Source organism: Protopterus annectens, chromosome 9.part0, assembly GCF_019279795.1.
Source record: "Protopterus annectens isolate FY-2018-M chromosome 9.part0, PAN1.0, whole genome shotgun sequence".
NCBI classification, from domain to species: domain Eukaryota; kingdom Metazoa; phylum Chordata; order Ceratodontiformes; family Protopteridae; genus Protopterus; species Protopterus annectens.
In genome coordinates this window covers 578,933,201-578,953,942 of record NC_056743.1, presented here as the reverse complement: position 1 = coordinate 578,953,942, position 20,742 = coordinate 578,933,201, and the positions used below count along the sequence as shown (strand labels likewise).

General features: G+C 38.7%; 1 protein-coding gene across 1 annotated transcript in view; it reads left to right on the top strand.

Annotated features, from left to right (window-relative positions):
- The window catches only part of LOC122811338 (scavenger receptor cysteine-rich type 1 protein M130-like), a 513,363-nt gene that overhangs the window by 185,964 nt on the left and 306,657 nt on the right, over positions 1 to 20,742 (top strand). The window contains exons 3-4 of the mRNA XM_044083110.1: positions 2,774 to 2,918; positions 5,527 to 5,631. Coding sequence (XP_043939045.1) covers positions 2,774 to 2,918; positions 5,527 to 5,631 — 250 coding nt within the window. The remainder of the gene's footprint in view (positions 1 to 2,773; positions 2,919 to 5,526; positions 5,632 to 20,742) is intronic.

Sequence of the window (20,742 nt, the reverse complement as noted above, 5' to 3'; positions counted from 1 at the left end):
ATTTAATTTGTTTAAATAGCATATTAGTCTCACTTACACTATGATGGGCTGTAAGTTACAATGTAATTTTTACTTTAAAACTGCACCAATGGTGAAAACTTATTAATGCACATTAAAATACATCTTATTGATTTGTAATGTGCCAGATTTTGTTTAATATAAATTATCCCATTAGCAAACATATTACTTTTCATTTCCTGATTTTATAGTGTGCGTTTGTGAGATAATTTACTATCTATATTTAAATGCATACTTCATTAGGCTATTTGATGCATTTTGTAGTTATTTAACTAAGCCACACAGATCTGTAATACTAAATCTAAACATGAAACATCTCTAGACATGCATATTGCATCTTTATAAGTAATGAAACACTGTTCCTCTGTTTTTATAGTGATGCGACATGGGTAGTAGGCTTGTAGATGGTAAAAGGTAAGCAAGGATGTATGAAGGATAATATAAAAAATGCCTTCTAATACATAAACTAGAAGGAATTTAGTCAGCTGACATGGGTATAGTTTGGTGGAATTATGTCAGTTGACATGGGTATAATTAATTGCTGATTAATGGTAATTGACATGGCAACGTGTTCTTCTTGTTAGCAGGTTTAGTGATAGAAGTGTAAATGTGTATTAAACAGTTATGGGAGATTTGTTCTCTTGAGATAGAAGTGGATACAAACATGGACAGAGGTGTACAGCAAGAGCCATAAGGAAAAGGGTAATGCAAACGGTTACAAAAAGTGCATCAGCAGAGGATTAGAAGCCTGTGGCTGGATTTATGTGATGGTTAAAGCCTTTCATCTGAAGTTGTGGCATATACTCCTGGATACTCTGCTCAAAGATTTACTCCATTTTAGCATCCATTAAAAAGTACTGAGGGAGCCCACATACTAGTCACGATTTTGTGATAACCAAATGTGGCAGCAGAATTTGAATTGGTATGAAGAGAGATGTAATTCTGTAAAGGATATTCAGACCATTTAGGAAGAAAGATGAAATGTATGGTGGTGAGAAGCATGAAGTTAAGGGGTTCACACAAAAAAGCAGCACAAGATTTGACAGAATTTGAAGAAGCAGGGTGATGATCACAAAGGCCATCTTAAGTGTCTAAGTAGAATGGAACATTGTGAGTATGCTTGCTAAAGTGAGTTTACAGACTATTTAGTAGTTAGCTTGTCTCAGATCAAATATAACCACCATCATGAGAACTTTACATGCTGATAATGACATTTTATACTGCAAAACCAAGGATAACACAAAAACAAGTCTGTACAAGCTCCACTCCCAGTTCTGCAGAATATCTACACTATTGTGTTTAGCTAAGGTGGAATATGCAGCTTGCTATTCTGCTCTGCTCATCTTAGAGGCTTTGCTGTACATCTGCTTGTTGAGTCATTTCACCTTCTGCAGTAAAAATGGTCACTGGTCAATTTGCTCCCCTATAGGGGAAACTCCTTCCCTACTTGTGCTTCCTGTATTTATCTTTTGCATGGTTTCTGTACCTCTGCATTCTCCATTGCCTCTCCTCCTGCTCCAGACGTGGATACAAGTTGGGCATGCATATATCTGTGAGATCTGCTATAAGTTGGCCATACATATATCTGTGAGATCTGCTGGTCTCCAGCAACACGGGTGGTTGGGGTGGGTAATGTAGCCTGTACATTGCAGCTGCTTCATCCATTGGGTCACTTGTGATGATAGGCATGGTCAGAAAGTGCATGTTTGGAAGCTGGCAGCTTCCTACAAAACAGTGAATAGGTGGCTAGTTTGTCTGGCATGTATGTGTCCATACAGCTGACATGCATGGGATGACTCAACAGGAGTGAATGGCTATACAAGTTAAGATCTGAAGATGCAAAACTCTGCATATACATTTTTGCAATCCTGCAGATGAAAAACTTAAAATGTCAAATTGTCACTTTTCTAAAGGGGTTTTATGCTGGTGTTTGCATTTGGATTTCTTTAATAACATCATTCAATCCAAGTCTGCAGTTGCATCTGTAAAGAGTATCAGTCTCCTTTACCTGATACCGTACTGGAGCCTGGAACCTATTATAGAACTTCTACCATATTGGTTTCATTAATTTTTCAGACTGATTCCATGGTTGATTACATTTCATGCCTTTTATGTTTAAACATTTTTCAGATTATACTTACAGATACTTATGTTTTAAAAAGTTTAGAGAAGGATTATAAATGTTTCGGCTACTCGTTTACATCTCTGTTGTAACACAGAGTTATTCAGATTTCAGTTATAGAAACGCACATAGGAAGTTCGAACAGCAGTAACACAGAACTATTCAGATTTCAGGTATAGAAACGTGCATAAGCAGTTCAAACAGCAGCACTGTTTCAAGATGACTATGGTCACTAGTTTGCCATTATAGTCTGACACAGAAACAGGGCGGTGCCTTTCAAGTTTTACCTTTTTATCTCTGGTAGGTGAGTTCAGTCCATCTCTACTACTAGGCTGCCATTTAAAACATTGCAGGTAGAGTTAGGTTAGAGGATCTTGGGAGCCTGTGTAGTCCAAGGCTTTTTTTTTTTTTTCTCTAAGCATTTTTGCTCTATCTCAGGCTTTTCTTTGACTTTGTTTTCATATTGTGAACTGTGGCACAGTGTACAGCTAAGTAGCTTTGTAACAAAAAAAAAAGTTGTATAATTGACTGATTATTTTAACTTGGTGCAAGCAGTTATTGCCTTTATATTTCAGTGCTTACTCTTGTTCTGTATACCAATGCTGGCTGTCTTGTTTTTTTGTTTTCCTGAAGGTTTGTGATAAGGAATGGAACTCCAGTTCTCTTCTGGCCAGTGTAGTTTGTCGAGAGGTTGGCTGCGGTCCACCTACTGGTATCTGGATGCAAACACCTACCTGGAATTCCTCAGTGCCAGTGTTACAAGGCATCCAGTGCGAAGGTATGTAAAAATATGAAATAAAAATAAAGTAGCTAGAATAAATGCACTCAAAATACTTCTTAATTTTGAAGTACTCTACTACTAGGAATCTCCAAACAGTTTCACTTCGCATTTCCTTTAAGTGAACTATAAACGAAGTTGTGTGTCCAGAAACCCTGGAATAATTTTTATCTTTTCTGTTAAACGGGTGTTTCGTGATTTTTATGTGCTGTCTAAAAAGTTCCATATCCCCTGGGTATTTACCAGTGTTCTTGTACAAAATGTGTCTACTTTGCAGGACATTTCTATACTGTTTAGGTATTTTACCAATATTTCTGTCATTCGCCTATAACAGTGATCACTTGTGACACTGATCAATCTTTATTAACCTAAAACATTATACTTGCAAATTATGGCCGTATATCATGTAACCTAAGCAATATTACATACATTATTCAATTCCTACCTTTTTTAAACAAAAAAAATCTTTATTAAACCATCACTTACTACATAGGCAATCCTACATGTAAATGAAAACAAACCACACCAACACAATCCTAGTCGCAAGCATTTTATGTTGCGAACCATACTGATACACTCCCAGTTGCAAACATTATACTTCACTTATAATCTACCCAGTCTTTTTCACACACGTAGCTCATTTAATTGCTGCCTTTTAAACTGTATTTGTATTTTCAAAATCTTTGGTGTATTTGCATAGATTTTTAAAGCATACCTCTCAACTGCTTTGATTTTGATCTTGGATTTTGCCATGCTCATTCTAGATTCACTGTTTTTCTTAAATGTAGACCTCTTCAAAGGTGTATATAACTTTAGTTGCTTCAGTACTTTTTTCAGATTTACTACTCAAAATGTCCATTACAGATGGAGAACACTTGTGTAGCAAGCAGTGTTCTCTAAAATGTTAATCTCCATACCACTTCATGTAGTCTGTCACTTTTTTTTATTTTTTTAATGGAAGTTAGGATTTCCAGCATTTGCTAAACAAGAAGATGGCCTAGCCCAAAGACTGTTTTCAGCTGTAACTTGGGCATAAGGCAAAATACAGTGGCTGTACAATATGCTTAAGAAGTACATCAAAAACATGAATAACACAAAATCAACAACAGTCCAACAAGAATTTTTGTGACACACACAGATCAAAATACTTAAAACTGTTTTGACTCTGACTTTTCCTTTATGCTAAGTAAGGAGAAAAAAAGTTTGATTTATTTTATTGTGTTGGTTTGTTTTGTTTTTAGTCTGCCTTCACTTTCCAGCTGTCACTATGGAACTTTGACAGAAATTGTTCATCATTTTGGTCAACTGTCGTATTCAAGGGAATGACGGAGATTTAAAAAAAAAGGTTTAATCTGTCTTGTATTGCAACCATTTGTTTAAAGGCAGCATTACTCAAAAAGCAACATTTCATTCTGCGTTCGGGGAAGGTCAGTAGGATTTAGTTTGTGAGTATATTTTCTAAGAGAAGCAAATTGTTCAAGGTTCTTAGAACAATCTTTGAATTTTTACTGAGCCCTAGGCTCAGCTCTGGAGTCTCCGGTGCTCACTTTGGAGATTGCATTTCATTAGAAAAATAATTGCTTTGCTTGATTTCTCACAGAAGGACAATTGTGGCACTTTGAGTTGACGACTGCAGGAATGCAGCAGGTTTAGATAAGCAGGATATTGAGGGACATTTTCTTGGGTCTACTTCATTTGCCCTAACTTCCAGTTGACTGGCACTCATTTGACTGACGCTTCATTTGACTGACAAGTAGTATTGGCAGTCTCAAGAGCACTGTAAGGCAAGTAAATGGAATATGTCCCCTTCCCCCACTGTAGTGTGACCCTGGAGTTAGACTGTATAGTTGGGGGGGGGGCACAACCCCCCCCCCCACAATGGAGGGGGGGTGTGGGGGGACGAAGGTCCCCACTTACCTTTGTTTTAATAAGCAATATTAAAGCAAAATCACACAATATAATACGAAATTAAGTGGGGGGCTGTGCCCCCACACCCCCCCCAACAATATATTCTAACTTCAGGGTCACACTACAATGGGGAAGGGAACATATTCCATTTACTTGCCTTACAGTGCTCTGGAGATTGCCAATAATACTTGTCGGTCGAATGAAGTGTCGGTCGAATGAAGTGTCGGTCGAATGAAGTGTCGGTCGAATGAAGTGTCGGTCGAATGAAGTGTCGGTCGAATGAAGTGTCGGTCGAATGAAGTGTCGGTCGAATGAAGTGTCAGTTAATTGGAAGTTAGGGCAAATTAAGTAGAGACCCCATTTTCTTCCCTATGGAAGGCAGTTTGATATTGATCTGCATTTAGGCTGTTTACTTTTTCTTGACTTCTTGTTCATTATATACTTCTGTGCTTCCTGGTTGTTCAGTATAGGAAATGACAGGTATGGAAGAGTTAACTAGCATGAGCTTATTTTTAAGCATATAAAGCGTATGTGATTTTCTACAATGTACAAGATTAGACTCAAATATTTTAGGCAGAAATGAAGATGAAGAGCCAGAACTTGAAGTTGAATGTAGGTAGCCAGTATGGCTAATAGTTTTGCAGAGGGTTCTTATTGCTTTTGCATGTTGAAAGATTGTGTTAATGTCTCCAAATTGTAGGAAAAGAATCCCAGCTGGCTGAATGTCATCATGGTGAACAGAACAACAGCTGTGACAACAGCAGCCTAGCTACATTGACCTGCAGTAGTAACAAAAAGGTACCTGGTAAGTGTACTTCTGGTACTGTTAAGGTAAGAGTGGGTCGTATTTATACCAACATCCAGAGAATTATAAGACGTGACATGGATCTATACAAAGCATGATGATTATCTTTATATGCTGTGGCCACATTTCTTTGTTAAATCACACATCATAACATTGCTATGTAGTACATCATTTTTAAGAAACCGCGCAGGAGACTAGCATTTATCCTTTTTTGATTCTGTCAGTATATGAAGACAAGTGTTATCCTTTGTCCCTTGGGCAGAACTGTGAGCATTTATCCAATGTGCAAGTTTCTCAACTATTACGATAAAAGTAGCTTTATGTGCTAGAAGTACTAAACAAAAATTGTCCAGATTTGTGCATTTGCCGTTGTGCGTTACCTTCTGCATCCTGACTCTTGTTTCTGAAGTAAGGCCTTCTACCTGTAGTTTGACAGGTACCAACAAAGTGGAAAATTAGATGTATACCTTTTAGCTTGTCTATATCATTTCTTACAGTGTGCTTCTAATTGCTTTAGCTTTGAAAAAATTCTGTGCAGACAACTATAAAGGGTCTCTGTTATGTACGGGTCTATATCACAGTCAAAGTTATGTAACTTTGAACACCTAATGGTCGAACCATTATGTTCGAAGTTACATAACTGCGACACAACAAACAAAATAAACTATTGTAAGCATGGGGGCAAGCCCACCTGCACCCCCCACACCCCCCTGCTACTTAAATATACCAACTCCGCGATCACACCACATTGAACAGAATGGAAACCTCCGCCTATGGAGATTTCCATTCACACGCTCGAACCTTTACAAATTCGGACTTATAGTCTCGATCATATTTGGTTCGAACTTATAAAAGTTTGATGACATCATAGGAACTTATGTATTACTGATATCATTTAGTGGAGTATTAGGGAAGAAAGTGATGGTAATTACACTGGTCAGCGTGTTAAATCCTTCACATGTTCAGGTCAGGAGAAAGTTAACAAATTTTTGACTCCCTCCTGCTTTATTTATATTGGCTATAAATGGTTTACAGCACCTCCATTGGTAAGAATAGCATTTCCCTCACTTGGGTAATCATGGATAAACAGAATAAAGTGGAAAACTCATTTAGTTTGATCTTGATTTAGATTAACTGGTTGCAACGCCTGTCTATGAAAGGGGGAATCAGTGAGGTGAGTAAATCCCACTTTTTTTTTTTTTTTGTAGGGCTTTGCCCCTACAACCTCCTTCCCCAATGTGAGGAGTTTCACCCCTCACCTTCCAAGTATTTTATAAACTACCACTGAAGTGGTCTCCTTAAATTTATGTACACATATATGATTTTTACAAGTGTTGTAAACATCTTTGTGTATATGAAGAACAAAAAGTGTCCTGCTTGCTAAAATTGTTCTCACTGCTTCCCTAAATTTGCGTTCTTGTCTTTTGTGTTTGTTGTAGTAATTGTAGCAATCCTTCGCCCTTATGCTCAGTTGCAGTGAGTTTGTGCTTTTAAAAGTGAGCACTGGAACAAGCTGCAGTAAATACAAAGGAGCACTTCCATTCAACCTTATACCACAAGTCTTTTGCTTTTATTACATCAGAGTTTGTCATAATAAATAAATGTAATACATATTGTCAATGGGAAAGGATAGCAGTGAATATCCCTACCACCAAATAGCTGTCAAATGTGAATCTCTTGATGTAGAGCAGTGCCCGTCAAAATGTTGGAAAAGACTGGAGGACAGTTGTTGAAACATTCCATTTAATTGCACAGTTTTGTGATCACACTCTTACAAATGGACATGTATCTGATGATGACATGTATTGGAGGGCAAACCACCCACATTCTGTGTTAAATAATATAATCTGTTCTGAAGTAAATATTTGTTGTAAAAAATGCATATACTGGTTTTGCACAAAATTCTATTTTCCGGTCTCCTTTCTCTGACAATGCATGAACAGATAAAATGGTAGATTTGCAGTGCTTGTAATTGATTTTGAGTACTTGTGTCTTGAATAAGACTGCAGAAGCAGGCACACTGAATTATACTCCCCTTGAAGATACCTTCTTTGGTGAACTTACAGAAATGATGCAGCAAAGGGAGGTCTTGGCCCACTGGTGCCCCTTCCTTGGATAAGGAAATGTTCAGGTCTTTCATAGCTGGTCTGTTTTCTTCCTAGGTGGTCCCTCCTGAAGGCCACCTCATTGTTGTGGTCATAGAGTGGGCATAGTGAAACCTAGACATTTTGGAACCTATTCCTTGAAAACCAAACCGAGTTCTCAGGCCTCACAAGGACCAACCATGTTAGAGCAAGGGAGCTTTAATAGATTCATTTTGGTTGTAGCAATCACTAAGGAAGAACTATCAGAAGAGTTCTAAGGTCCATCTGCCTAATAGGGACTCTAGGTCAGTGGAATTATTTGTAAGTGGGTTTACACCTTGGAAACCTTATGTTACACAAGATGAAGGTTCCAAAGGGATCTGACTGAGCAAAGTCAGATTTCCCTTGCAGATTCCTCACAGTGGACACAGGGAAGGGGTTGAGATCTAGTGGTCTACTGTGTTGTTTATCACTAATCTGGGCATGAGGCTCGTATCTAATGCAATCAATGGGACAGCTACAACAGCATGATTCAGCATAGTGCGTCACCTTCATGCTTTGCTGAAACTGTGACTTTGCAGACAGCTTTAAGAAGTCCTTTCTCAATATCCCTCACAATGGATCATCTTTGTTTGGTCCCAGCATTAATGATACTTTGATAAAGAGCAAGGAGGAGGGAAACAACTCTCGCCACCACTCAATCATTCTCTGGGAATTGGTGAAGGCCTCTGGGTTAAGAAATTGCAGTCTTTTTAATTCTGTTCTTTGGACAAGGCTCCTCATTTTAGAGAAGGTAACTTTTTAATGGGCACTGACACAGCCCCTGAGGTATTGGGAGTTTGCTGAACTAAGGGTTTAGAGGACTCTTTCAGTCAAATGCTTTATGTGCCCCTGAGAAGTTACCAAACTGCTCCTTCTGAGACAGGACATTTTTCCTTTTATCCTCAAAGTTGGATATCCATCACAGAAAATACATGTGTAAACAAAATGTATTTTCAGACACTGTCATTCTTTGCTTCTACCCCAAAACCCTCCCAGATGTTTCTCCTCTCCAGAAAAGAGCCACAGGCAAGAAACTTTACAACTACTTCAGAAAAGAGCAACCCAGTAGTCCCAACTGGATGAGAGAGGATTCTGAGTCTACTGGGGATTCTTTACAGTTCCTAAAAAGAACTAGGACCTTGGGCCCATTCTAGACTTCAGCAGTCTAAATACACATGTGAAAAAGACAAAGTTCCAGATGGTCACACTGCAGTCCATGCTTCTGGTCATGCAGAAGGAGAAATGGCTGTGCTCAACAGTCCTCCAGAATGTCTACTATCACATTAAGATTACATGGCAGTCCCGGAGCTTCCTCTGCTTTTGGCTGGGAGTTGAGTCTTTACCGGTTTATAATCTTACTGTTTGGTTTCACCACAACTTTGTTCATCAAATTTATGTCAGTAAAATCAGCTCATCTGGGGCTATACCGTTTGAGTGTTACCTTACCTACAAGACTGGCTCCTAGCTGCAAACACAAAGGAATCCTTGAGCCTAGAAAGAGAATCCATGCTCTACTTACCTGTCCTTGGTTATCTCTATAAACTTTGAAAAGTCAAACCTAGAACCCATGTAGCCCTTATTTTGCACAGAATGCTATCTAGACAAATTTCTTGGACTGCGAAGCTCCCAGAGTAAAGGCTGATTTCCCTTTATTTACAGGCACAGAAGCTTCTCCGAATGGGACACTCCTCCAGCTTCCCTCATTATTTAGTTTGGCACTATGACAGCTTCCATCACTCTAGTTCTTCATACCAGGTATTCCATGAGTGTACTGCAGTGGACTTTGACTTCAGTCTACTGAAGGCACCCACCTTCATCCCACTGTAAAAGTGTTGTTCTGTGTCCCCAGCATCTAAAGTGGTTGATTCAACACCCTCTTGTCCAAGAGGAATGACCATTCTGTCTTGTGCTACCACTGGCCACTTTAACATGAATACCTTCCCTCTAGGGTGGAGTCATCACAAGGGGAGAATAGTACAAGAATGTGGACCCAACTAGAGGCTCATCTTTATATCAGTGCTCCGAAGATGGGGGCAGTCCTCTTAGCAATTCAACATCTGGACTAATTTACTCAGGGTGTGATTTTCCATCCAAACAAGACAAGCACCTCTAGTGGTTTGGTACATCAACAAGCAAGGAAGAACCTGTTATCTACTGAACATGGAACCTATGAGAATGCGGCAGTAGCAATATCTTCACAACTCTTTATAACAGCATAGCGTATTCCAGGGTGCTCCAGTATCCTTGTGGACAGGCTGAGTTGATGCTTCCTTCATGCCTTATTTGTGGTCCCTCCGTTCAGCAGTGGCAGCTGACACATTCAGCCTCTGGGGCCAGCCTTGCAGCAAAGTACAGCAACTACTTTGCCTCAGTTAGGGAGATCCACCAAGGGATGCTCTGTTCCATCTTTGGCCACCTGGACTCCTTTTTCTTTCTCTCTCTCTGTTCTTCACATGACAACGATAATTGAGAAAGCATCTCTGTGCAAGGCAGCAGCAATCCTTCGTACCCCTTCTGGCCCAGGCAGAACTGGTTCCCTTTTTGCCTGTTCTACACTGAGCACCATGATACCTTTCCCTGAAGCTGAATCCTCTCTCACCCATCCAGAAAGCATCATCTGAACATTAGATGCTTCAGACTGGCGTTGTGGTTTCTTCATTTCCATGGATGGGCATTGTCTCTGCCTTCTCTGCTAGATTTGTACAGATCCTAACTACCTCTCATACTCATTCTGTTAGAAATCTCTCTAAAAGTTAGCAGGAAAGACTTTTTGTGTGCTGTTGATAAAGGCCTAGGTCCCTTTCTTCTGGTTTATTACTTTTAGTGAGTCTTTTTGACTCTGGTGTCAACTACTGTACAATTGAAGTCCATCTAGCAGCAGTTTCCCTCAAGATATACAAAGCCTTTCTCAAAGGTGCCTTTCTGTTGAGACTGTTAAGGACCTTGTCCTGCCATGGGAACCATACTTTGTGTCTTCAAGCACTAGACTCCACCCTACTTTGAGACTGCTTCTTCTTTGGCCTCAGAATTCATCTCGCAGAAAACTATTTTTAGTCACAATCACTTATGTGAATAGAATTTGAATTTAAGGCTTTGTCATGCAAAACAACTGTACTTTATCTTCCATAAGGACATGCTGTGTCTCGGATCATATCCTTCCTTTGCAACAAAAGTATCCCATGAGCCAACCTTGAACCAGTCCATTCACCTGGCTGTTTTCCCTAACTGTTGTAACCAAGAAAAGTATATTCTGTGTACCCTCAATGTAAATAGCCAGTTGCGATTCAATTTTCACAGAACTGTTTGTATACAGAAGGATTACCGGCTAGCTTTATCCTTTTCAAAAGTCAAACATGGAACTAAAGTGACCATAGCTAACCTGTTTAGATGGTTGTCATATTGCATATCCTTTACTTATCCTTCTAAGGGCTTGACCCTATCTTCCAAGCCAAAAGCTCTTTACCAAATCATTTCAACTTCTACTGCTTTCTTCAGGCACTCCACTGTAAATGACATCTGAGATGTAGCAATATGGTCTACATTGCTTGCCCTTGTTAAACACTATATATTGGACCTGGTGTCAAGATCCAGAGCTGCTTTAGTTTCTACTTTCCACTGTCCTGAAAGCCATGTTGCCTCTCAGAATGAAAAGTAGTTGGGGAATCTATCCAAACCAATTAAAATGGATGTGTGTGTTGGGGTGGCAGGTACAACATAGGACACTTGACACTTAAGTTACTTCCCATAAAGACCGATCCTTATTGTCCGACTCCCTTCATCTGGATGTCCCACCGTCGCAGCCTCCACCTCCTTTGCAATATTTTCCCTTTTCTTTCTCGAGATATTTAGTAGACCTAAGCCTGAAATCTTCCTCCTAGCCCTTGCTTTGCCTGTCGGGTGACATAGTTTGCCAAGAAAATGGATGCTACGGAGGCAGTGTGGATCATCATGAAAGACTGGACAGCTTTGAATGCTGGCGAAGCTTCTTTGAGAAAGTTTACTGGCTTGGATCCACTGCAATGGTAGATAATCCAACCAAGATAGAGGGGGGAAAAAGGCTCTGCTACTATGGCAAGAACATAACTTTTGTTTTGCTATATTCTGAGACTCTGTACCTTGTCTAAGATTGCACAGTAGAGCAAGAAAGGCCAACAATCCCAACATACAGCACTCCAAATAATTACACCCCATAAAGATGCAGAACACAAGAAAGTTATTCTGCACTGTTACAGAAAACCACTTAAAGTTTGACAAGACAGTACATCAGTGTAATTGCAACCCCCAAGTACATTCTCTGTTTTACAAATATTTCGGAGGACCCATTTAAACCTCTCCTACCATGTCGTAAGTGCAGAGCCCAATGGATTCCTGCTGGCCTAGTTTACCACATTCCCTTCACTAAACCTGCAGACTGGCACTCTGTAATTATCAAGGTGACCACCTTCCATTGCTTCACACCCTCACTTGCTGCCTGAATGGAGGTCATTCCAAAACTATCCAGCCATAATCAGACAGGGTATATGGGAAGAGTTTGCGATTAAACTATTCACAAAGAAAACAGTCACTCAAAACTAGAATGAAAATAAACAAAGTAATCCAAAACCGGTTGAACTGTTTATTCCAAATTGAATGTCAAACTAAGCACTTTCACCCAACTATTCCGTGGGTTTCATCAGAGATAAAAATACATCATTACTGTTCTCCTTAAATACACGTAACATTAACCTGTGTCCAATCACATAACTGCTTCAATTACTTTAAAATTCTTAGCAATCAATTCAGGAAGTTACCAAAAGTTACATTAATTATAACATACGCCTAAATACATTTTATAAAATTCATTGCAAGTACTAAAGACTATTGTTTAATAACACATGTATGTGACCCTTACATAATTAACTATTCAAAACCTAAAAATACGTTACAAATAAATACAAATAAATATAACCCTATTTCAAACTATAAATAAGTCTTCATATTAAAAATGCATGTATATATACATTATAAAATATTTTATTAATGTATGTAAATTGTTTTAAAATACAGTAAAAATTGTAGTTATTGAATACATAACCTCAACCTAACTGTAAATAAATTGACAGATTAAATGCAATATGATTTGTATGTTAATATACTAGAAATGGAGATGTGTTAATTAATACCTGGCATATTGTTAGCATTAAGTCTAAGTTGCCACAAACATTCCTTCATTTCTAGTAAATTATTCACATCCCCTTCATTTTTGATGTTATTTGGGATCCTGTCAACTACGAAAAATATAAACCTTTTAAAATCCTCACATTTAGTACTGTGTAAATATAAAGAACTAGTTACCTTCTTATTTTTAATGTCCCTAGTGTGTTCCATAATACGCTCTCTTAATTTCCTAATGGTTTTGCCTACGTAAAATGCTGGACATGATAAACAAGTCGCTAAGTATACCACCATCTTAGTATTACAATTAACATGTCCAGGACATCTAATAGATCTGTTAAAATTTTGTACCATAACATAGGGACCGTCATTAATAAACCTACAAGTTCTGCATAACCCACATTTCTTCATTCTAGAATTCCTATATGGTTGATTGATGTTACTTTCAAAATATTCCTTCAGGTTCTTTCCCCTACTATATGTTATGTTTGGACCTTTACCTAAAATATTCATAGCATCCAATTTGTTGTTAAATATTTTTTCCCATGTTTCCTTTATTGTATTAAAAACTACTCTCCCGTGTTTTCATTAAATGGTTGTATTAATGCTTCAATCCTACTCTCCTTTTTACCCACATCCACATTCATTCCAAACCTTAAGATTGGTTTGAAATTCTTGGTCCTTTTGACCATCACTTCTTTCTTCATATCAGTTAAATACTGTGGGTAACCTCTGTCTTGGAACATTTCCATCAGTTTGTCTACCTCATTGTTAAATACCACATTGTTGCTTATAATCCTGGATAGCCTAACCATTTGGCCCTTAACTAGATTCTTTTTTTGAAAATATGGGTGATAGCTATTGAAATGCAAAAAGGAATTTGAGTATGTCTTTTTCCTATAAATATTCGACTCTATTGTCCCATCTCTTTCTTCTGAAACTTAATGTCCAAATATTCACAACTCTCCTTGTGTATTTTATATGTAAATCTTAAAATGCAAGTTGTGGTTTCCAAATAAGTTACAAAATCTAAAATCTCTTCCTTTTTTCCTTTCCAAGAAATTATTATATAATCCAAAAACCTTAAATATGCTGTTATCTTAGAGCAAAACCTACTACAAATATCCATTGCACTTCCCATTGTGCCAAAACTAAATTTGCGTATATTGGCGTGCATCTTGCCCCCATGGCTACACCCGAAATTTGTTGAAAAAAATTCATCTTCCAACAAAAAATAATTATTTGTTAAAATAATCTCCATCATTTCTACTAATAATCTTCGCTTAACTGTGTGTAAGTCACTAAAGGCCCTCTAGACTTGCCTCAAACATTTGCAAACCCTGTTCATGGGGTATCACTGAAAACAAATTAATTCTGTCTATTGTTACCATAATGGTGTCTTGATTTATAAAAGGTAAATTTTCCTTTACCAACTCCAAGCAATGCCATGAGTCCTTTAGAATGTGAGGTAATTTCTTTCAAGTGTCTTTACAATTCATATCTATGTAGTGAGCCATGGCTTCTAATTTAGATCCCTTTGCTGACACTATGGGTCTAAATGGGGGGTTGCTGACATTTTTGTGGATTTTAGGTATACCAAATATGGAAGGTGTGCTTGGATGTTCTACAAGTAAATAATTATATTCCTCCTTATTTATCACACCTTCCATAAGATAATCATATAGTTGCCAATCCACCTTGGTGTATGCTCTAATCATCTCGTATCTTGAAACTTTCTCATATGTATCACTGTCATTTAGCATGTCTGCCATTTTATTCAAATAGTCCACTTTAGTCATCACAACCACCCCACCCCCCCCGTCTGGTTTCATGATTCTATAACCATCAGTTGCTGCTAGTTCTTTTAAACAAAACCTCTCGGCTGTTGTTAAATTGTCTTTGAATTCACCCCTACTTTTAGTAACCTCCTAATTTGCATATCACATAGCATTTCAAACAAATTTATAATAGAATTCTGTGGCGGAATAAAGGTAATTGATCTCTTCAGTGTAACATGCCTAAAATCGGACTCTATTTTTTTTACTAGCATCATACGAAAAAAACATTTTCAAATTTAACAATCTGGTATATAATTTCAAATTAATCATCACCCTACCAATATCAAGTTTAAAATTAGGGACAAAAGTGAATCCTTTTTTAAATAGTGTTATATAATTTTCACGTAATTCTTTGTCTGTGTAATTATACACTGCAAATCTACCTTCCTTTAATACAACACAATTCAACTCCTGTTGTACATCATAGTTATTCACTTCTTTTGAATTTTCATCACTTTTAAAAATACATAGTTCACTACACTCATTTTCTACAAATACATCCATCTCATCTGCCATCATCTCATTAACTATAAAATTGAAATTTGTGTTAGTTAATTTCTCCAGTGTTTCAGCACCTAAGCCTGTCCTTACAGTAACATGTTTGCTCAGTAATGCAAATTTGTCCTGTACCTTCTGTTCCTCATCTGGTAATGTTTCTCGTGTTGGCCCTGATAACGATCTCGTATGCGTTTTGATCTCCAAACAACTGGATCCTCTAAAAAAAACTTTTTTATTGTTTTTATTGTTGTTGTTTTCTCTACCAAAATAACTTTTGGAATAATTCTGTTGGCCAGTCTGTTGTTCCATACTGTTGCTATCAATATTTGAAGTACCCCTTCCTGTATTGTCCTCTGTTTGCCAATGCTTTGTTATGCTTGTATTCCCTAAAATGTGAATATGCCTTCTTGTTTTCATAATCCTGACTGTCCCTGTGCAATTTGTTATTCTTTATGTCTAAACCTTTGTTCACAAATCTGTCCATATCTGTTATAATATTATCAAGTCTGTGTTTGTTGTGTTCGAATAACAAATCATTACGTATACTGTTATCTAAGGTAACTAAAGTCTCATTCAATTTAGTTAACCTTAAGTTGTTATTTTTGATAATCAACTTCATCAACTCCAGACCTGTGTTATCAAAAATTTTTAGCAATTCATCAAATAACTCACTGTTGTAGTCAAAACCAAAAGGTAGTTTAAACACACGTAATCCCTTAGGCACCTGTTTTAACTCCAGGGACCTCTTGAGGTATACATTGTCCATCTGTATAGATTTAAAGTTATTTAATGCTTTTTCAAAGCCCTGTAGTTGTTTAAGTTCCCCATATCTCGATTGTTGTTGCTGACAGGAATGTAAAAATTAGGAGCTATGAGTAGATCCTTAATGTCTGGAATCCTCTGAGCACTGCTGATTTTCGCGCCGTCTCTAGTGTTCGTTGTGGAGTTCGGAAGCGGAACCTCTTGGCCTTGGTTTCCTGCCTTAGAACATTGTGTGCGACTTCCAATAAAACCCCCGAACCTTTACTAGCCGACGGAACACTCTCAGATGTACCCGGCGTGGAATGTATGGTAAAAAGTTGCTCCTCAGTTTCAGTTAATGATATGTTTCCATTTTGAACATTACTACCAGTTCCGTTACAAAAGTTCGTACCCATTCCTTGCTCCTGCAAGGTCAATAAAAGGCGTTGCGTTATCTCCAGGTGTTGCTTTAATAGTTGTTCCATTCCTCAAATTAACAATCACACCAGTCAACCGGAAAACAAACACTTTGCGATTAAACTATTCACGAAGAAAACAGTCACTCAAAACTAGAATGAAAATAAACAAAGTAATCCAAAACCGGTTGTACATCATAGTTATTCACTTCTTTTGAATTTTCATCACTTTTAAAAATTCATAGTTCACTACACTCATCATTTTCTACAAATACATCCATCTCATCTGTCGTCATCTCATTAACTATAAAATTGAAATTTATGTTAGTTAATTTCTCCAGTGTTTCAGCACCTAAGCCTGTCCTTACAGTAACATGTTTAGGGTTATATTTATTTGTATTTATTTGTAACGTATTTTTAGGTTTTGAATAGTTAATTATGTAAGGGTCACATACATGTGTTATTAAACAATAGTCTTTAGTACTTGCAATGAATTTTATAAAATATATTGAGGCATTGTATGTTATAATTAATGTAACTTTTGGTAACTTCATGAATTGATTGCTAAGAATTTTAAAGTAATTGAAGCAGTTATGTGGTTGGGCACAGGTTAATGTTACGTGTATTTAAGGAGAACAGTAATGGTGTATTTTTATCTCTGACGAAACCCACGGAATAATTGGGTGAAAGCGCTTAGTTTGACATTCAATTTGGAATAAACAGTTCAACCGGTTTTGGATTACTTTGTTTATTTTCATTCTATATGGGAAGAGTGTGTGTGTGTGTGTGTGTGTGTGTGTGTGTGTGTGTGTGTGTGTGTGTGTGTGTGTGTCTGACCTATTTGGAGAGTTCTCCTGGCACTGTAAATGTATACTGTGTCTTGCTGTCATTCAGTACTGATCATGGATCACATGATTACAAGCCCTGTTTAACTCATTACATCCATGTGATGCCTCCAGGTGCATCTGCGGTTAACCCCTACTGGCGCCTCTAGGCATCAAATATTGCTTGTTCATATTTGCATCAATAATTCCAAAGCCATTCTATGTACAAGGTTTTAAAAGATTTCATCTTGATGCTTACACAATGGCAAACTCAACTACATTAACACTTGACTTTTGTGTAGTGTAGGTAAATAGATATTAACTGCTGTTTTTATGATATTAATTTATATAGATATAATTTTTACATTTTTGTAAATATCTCAACAACCAAGTAACACAGAACTCCTTAGCCTCATAGGAAAGCTCCCAGCTAGATGAATAAAATGCTGCTGAGAGTGTGTGTAACTTGAGTTGTTGCTGAGATAGTGTAAGCTGTTTACAAAATATTATAATTTAATAGTTACTGTGTTTACTGTGACTTATAAAATTCAGTTTAAGACTTAGAACCTAAAGAATACTACCACTGTAAAAATACTTTGTGCTGAAGAGATTGCCATTTATACTTATTTAATAAACCTTATGGTTCCAGAGAAATGAACATTTGTTGGAAATGCAAGAACATAATTTGATTCTGTGAAAAGGCTTAAGCTCCACCCGTTGGAAGTTGCAGTGCAAACTTTCTGAGCTCCTTTGGAGTGAATGAGTTAATACTCTTAAACATGTTTGTGTAAGTACACTGATTTACCCTTTTCAGGTATGACCCTGGTCAAGAAGGCATACTTACAATAGCAATGTTCTAGATGTTCATCGTGCATACAGCTGCAGTCATTACAGATGGGTTCTCCTGCCATCAGGTGGGTCCTCGGTCGGCCGAATTCCAAAGTCTTGGTCTGGCGTCGGTTGTTGTCGCCTACTTCCCTGACGTCAGTGCGACAGGGGTATATAAGAAATGGCCGACGCCATTTTCTCCAGTCTTTTTTGCCGTGCGGTGCCCGAAGCAGAAGCAGTTCGCAAGTGCCGGTCGGCCAGCTCCTGAAATTACGAAAATTTGGAAACCGAAGTCTTCTTTACAGCTAAGTACCCCGTTGGGGAAACTTTTCTTGCCTCAGACCGATGTCAGACAAAGTTAACAATTGTATTTTTTGTGGGAAGCAAATACCGCATAAGGATTTCCATTCCCTCTGTATTCCTTGTTTAGGCCCAGACCACGACGTCTCGGGCTGTCGCTTTTGTGCTACCTTTAATAAACGCACTATTAAGCTTCGGGCGGAGTTCACCCAGCACTGTTTTGGTAAAGCTTTTAACTATAAAATGTCGTCGGAGACTCCGACTACCGTTTTGTCCAAAAAACGCAAGGACAAAGACCGACACCACGCCAAGACCGGCTTCACGTGGTCCAGTTCTCAGTGAGGCACCTACGCAGCCCCTGACTACCGACGATGCTTCTCTGGCGGTGTCCTCTGTACCTGAGACCGCAGGTTCCTCGGCCCACACCCTGACTACAGCTACCGAAGCCACTGTGAGTGTTGAACCTCTTAATGTGGACAGATCTACTTCCACCCATGGTGTCTTCAGACCTTCTTCTTCCTTTTCCATCAAGGCCTTTACTAAGTCTAAATCAGCCATGTACTCCCAGAGGCCTGTTGCACAGGGCCCATCTACAGGCCCCATGCCTAAAAAGCAGATGCTCAAAATGGCTGAGGATTTAATTACTCTTATCAGGGGTTCCCAACCTCCACCGGACAAGAGACCCAGAGTGGAGGAAGAATCTCCCTCTTCTGACCAGGGCTCCATTATTTCAGAACATTCTGATGAAGAGGAGCATTCGTACTCCCCTTTTGAAGATTCTGATGCAGAACAGTCTATTCCTTCTGTATCCCCCCCAGAGGATTTCTCATTCGGGGAAACCTTGCATACCTTGAGGGAACACTTCCATTGGGAAGGCCAGGATTTTTCAGATTCAAAGAAAAGGCTTAGGGAATTTCTTCTACTACCTCAGCACAGGCCTCTGGCGATACCTCCTGTCTTGGACATACTTGATGATGTTTATTCGAGGCTTGCCTTAACCCGGATTCCCTGCCTCCAGCCCCAGTCAAGCCTGATAGGTACTACAGAGTTCCTAACTCACACCAATTTCTTTACAAAAGCCATAATGCTGACCCAGAAACCATTTCTCAGGGTCCCAAGGGAATGAAGGCCTCTACTGCTAAGAATCCATTACCTTCCAGAAGAGAGTCTAGATCCTTAGAAAGGTGGGGAAAAAAGGTATATACCTTGGCCACTCTAGCCATGAGGGCCTTAAGTTCCATATGCTTAAATATCAGCAGTTTCTGTTATCACAATTAAAGAATAAAATGTCACAACCTGAACAACCAGATCTGAAGGAGTTGCAGGATATGATGCATAGTGCAGAACAAGTGGGTAAGCACACCTTGCAATGTGGTTATGATGCTCTAGAGGCCTCAAGTAGAGCTGCAGTTACAGGATCAGTCATTCATAGACATGCCTGGCTTAGGGAACAAACCCTGCCTGATCATGCCAAGGCTAAATTACTAGATGCTCCTTTACAAAAGGATGTATTATTTGGTACTAATGCTGAGGAAATATTAAGGAAAATGGAAGAAAAAGCTAAATCTATGCAAACTGTTAAGGCTTTTCTACAGGTACAACCACCACGTTTTAGTAGAAATTGGCCTACAAAAAACTGGTCCTTTCCAGCCACGGACAAGCCCCAAAGAGGTAGATACAGACGGGGAAGGGGCAGAGGACAATCTCAAGGATCATATAGAGGCAGACAATGGCAACCTCCAGCATCAAAAGGTGGCGAAGACAATGCACAGCAATACAGAAAACAAACCCAATGACTTTCCCCTTTGCATGCCAAACAAGGCTCAAGTGGCAGCACCCTTGGGAGGAAAGCTGGCATTATTTTCAAAAAATTGGCATATTGTCACAAAAGACAAATGGATCCTGGACATTATAAACAGAGGCTACAGATTTCATTTTCACACTCTTCCAAAAATGAGAGGCATGCCGAACCTGCCACACAATCAAATGGCAGAGGCTCAAATACAAATTTCAAAGCTCATGGACATGAAAGCTATTCAAGAGGTACCTACTCACGAGCAAGGTCAAGGTTTTTATTCCAGACTATTCCTGGTACCAAGGAAGGGAACCGATTGGAGACCCATTTTGGACTTATCCATCCTAAACACATTTCTACTAGTACCAAAATTCAAGATGCTCACCTTACAGCAGCTTCTTCCTATGCTGGGCAAGGGGTCTTGGCTGGTAACATTGGATCTCAAGGAAGCATACCTGCATGTCCCAATCAGACAAAGCTGCAGAAGATACCTCAGATTTCTTGCAGGTTCAATCCACTATCAATTCTCTGCATTGCCCTTTGGCTTATCTACTGTGCCCAGAGTATTCACGAAATGCCTGGCAAAACTAC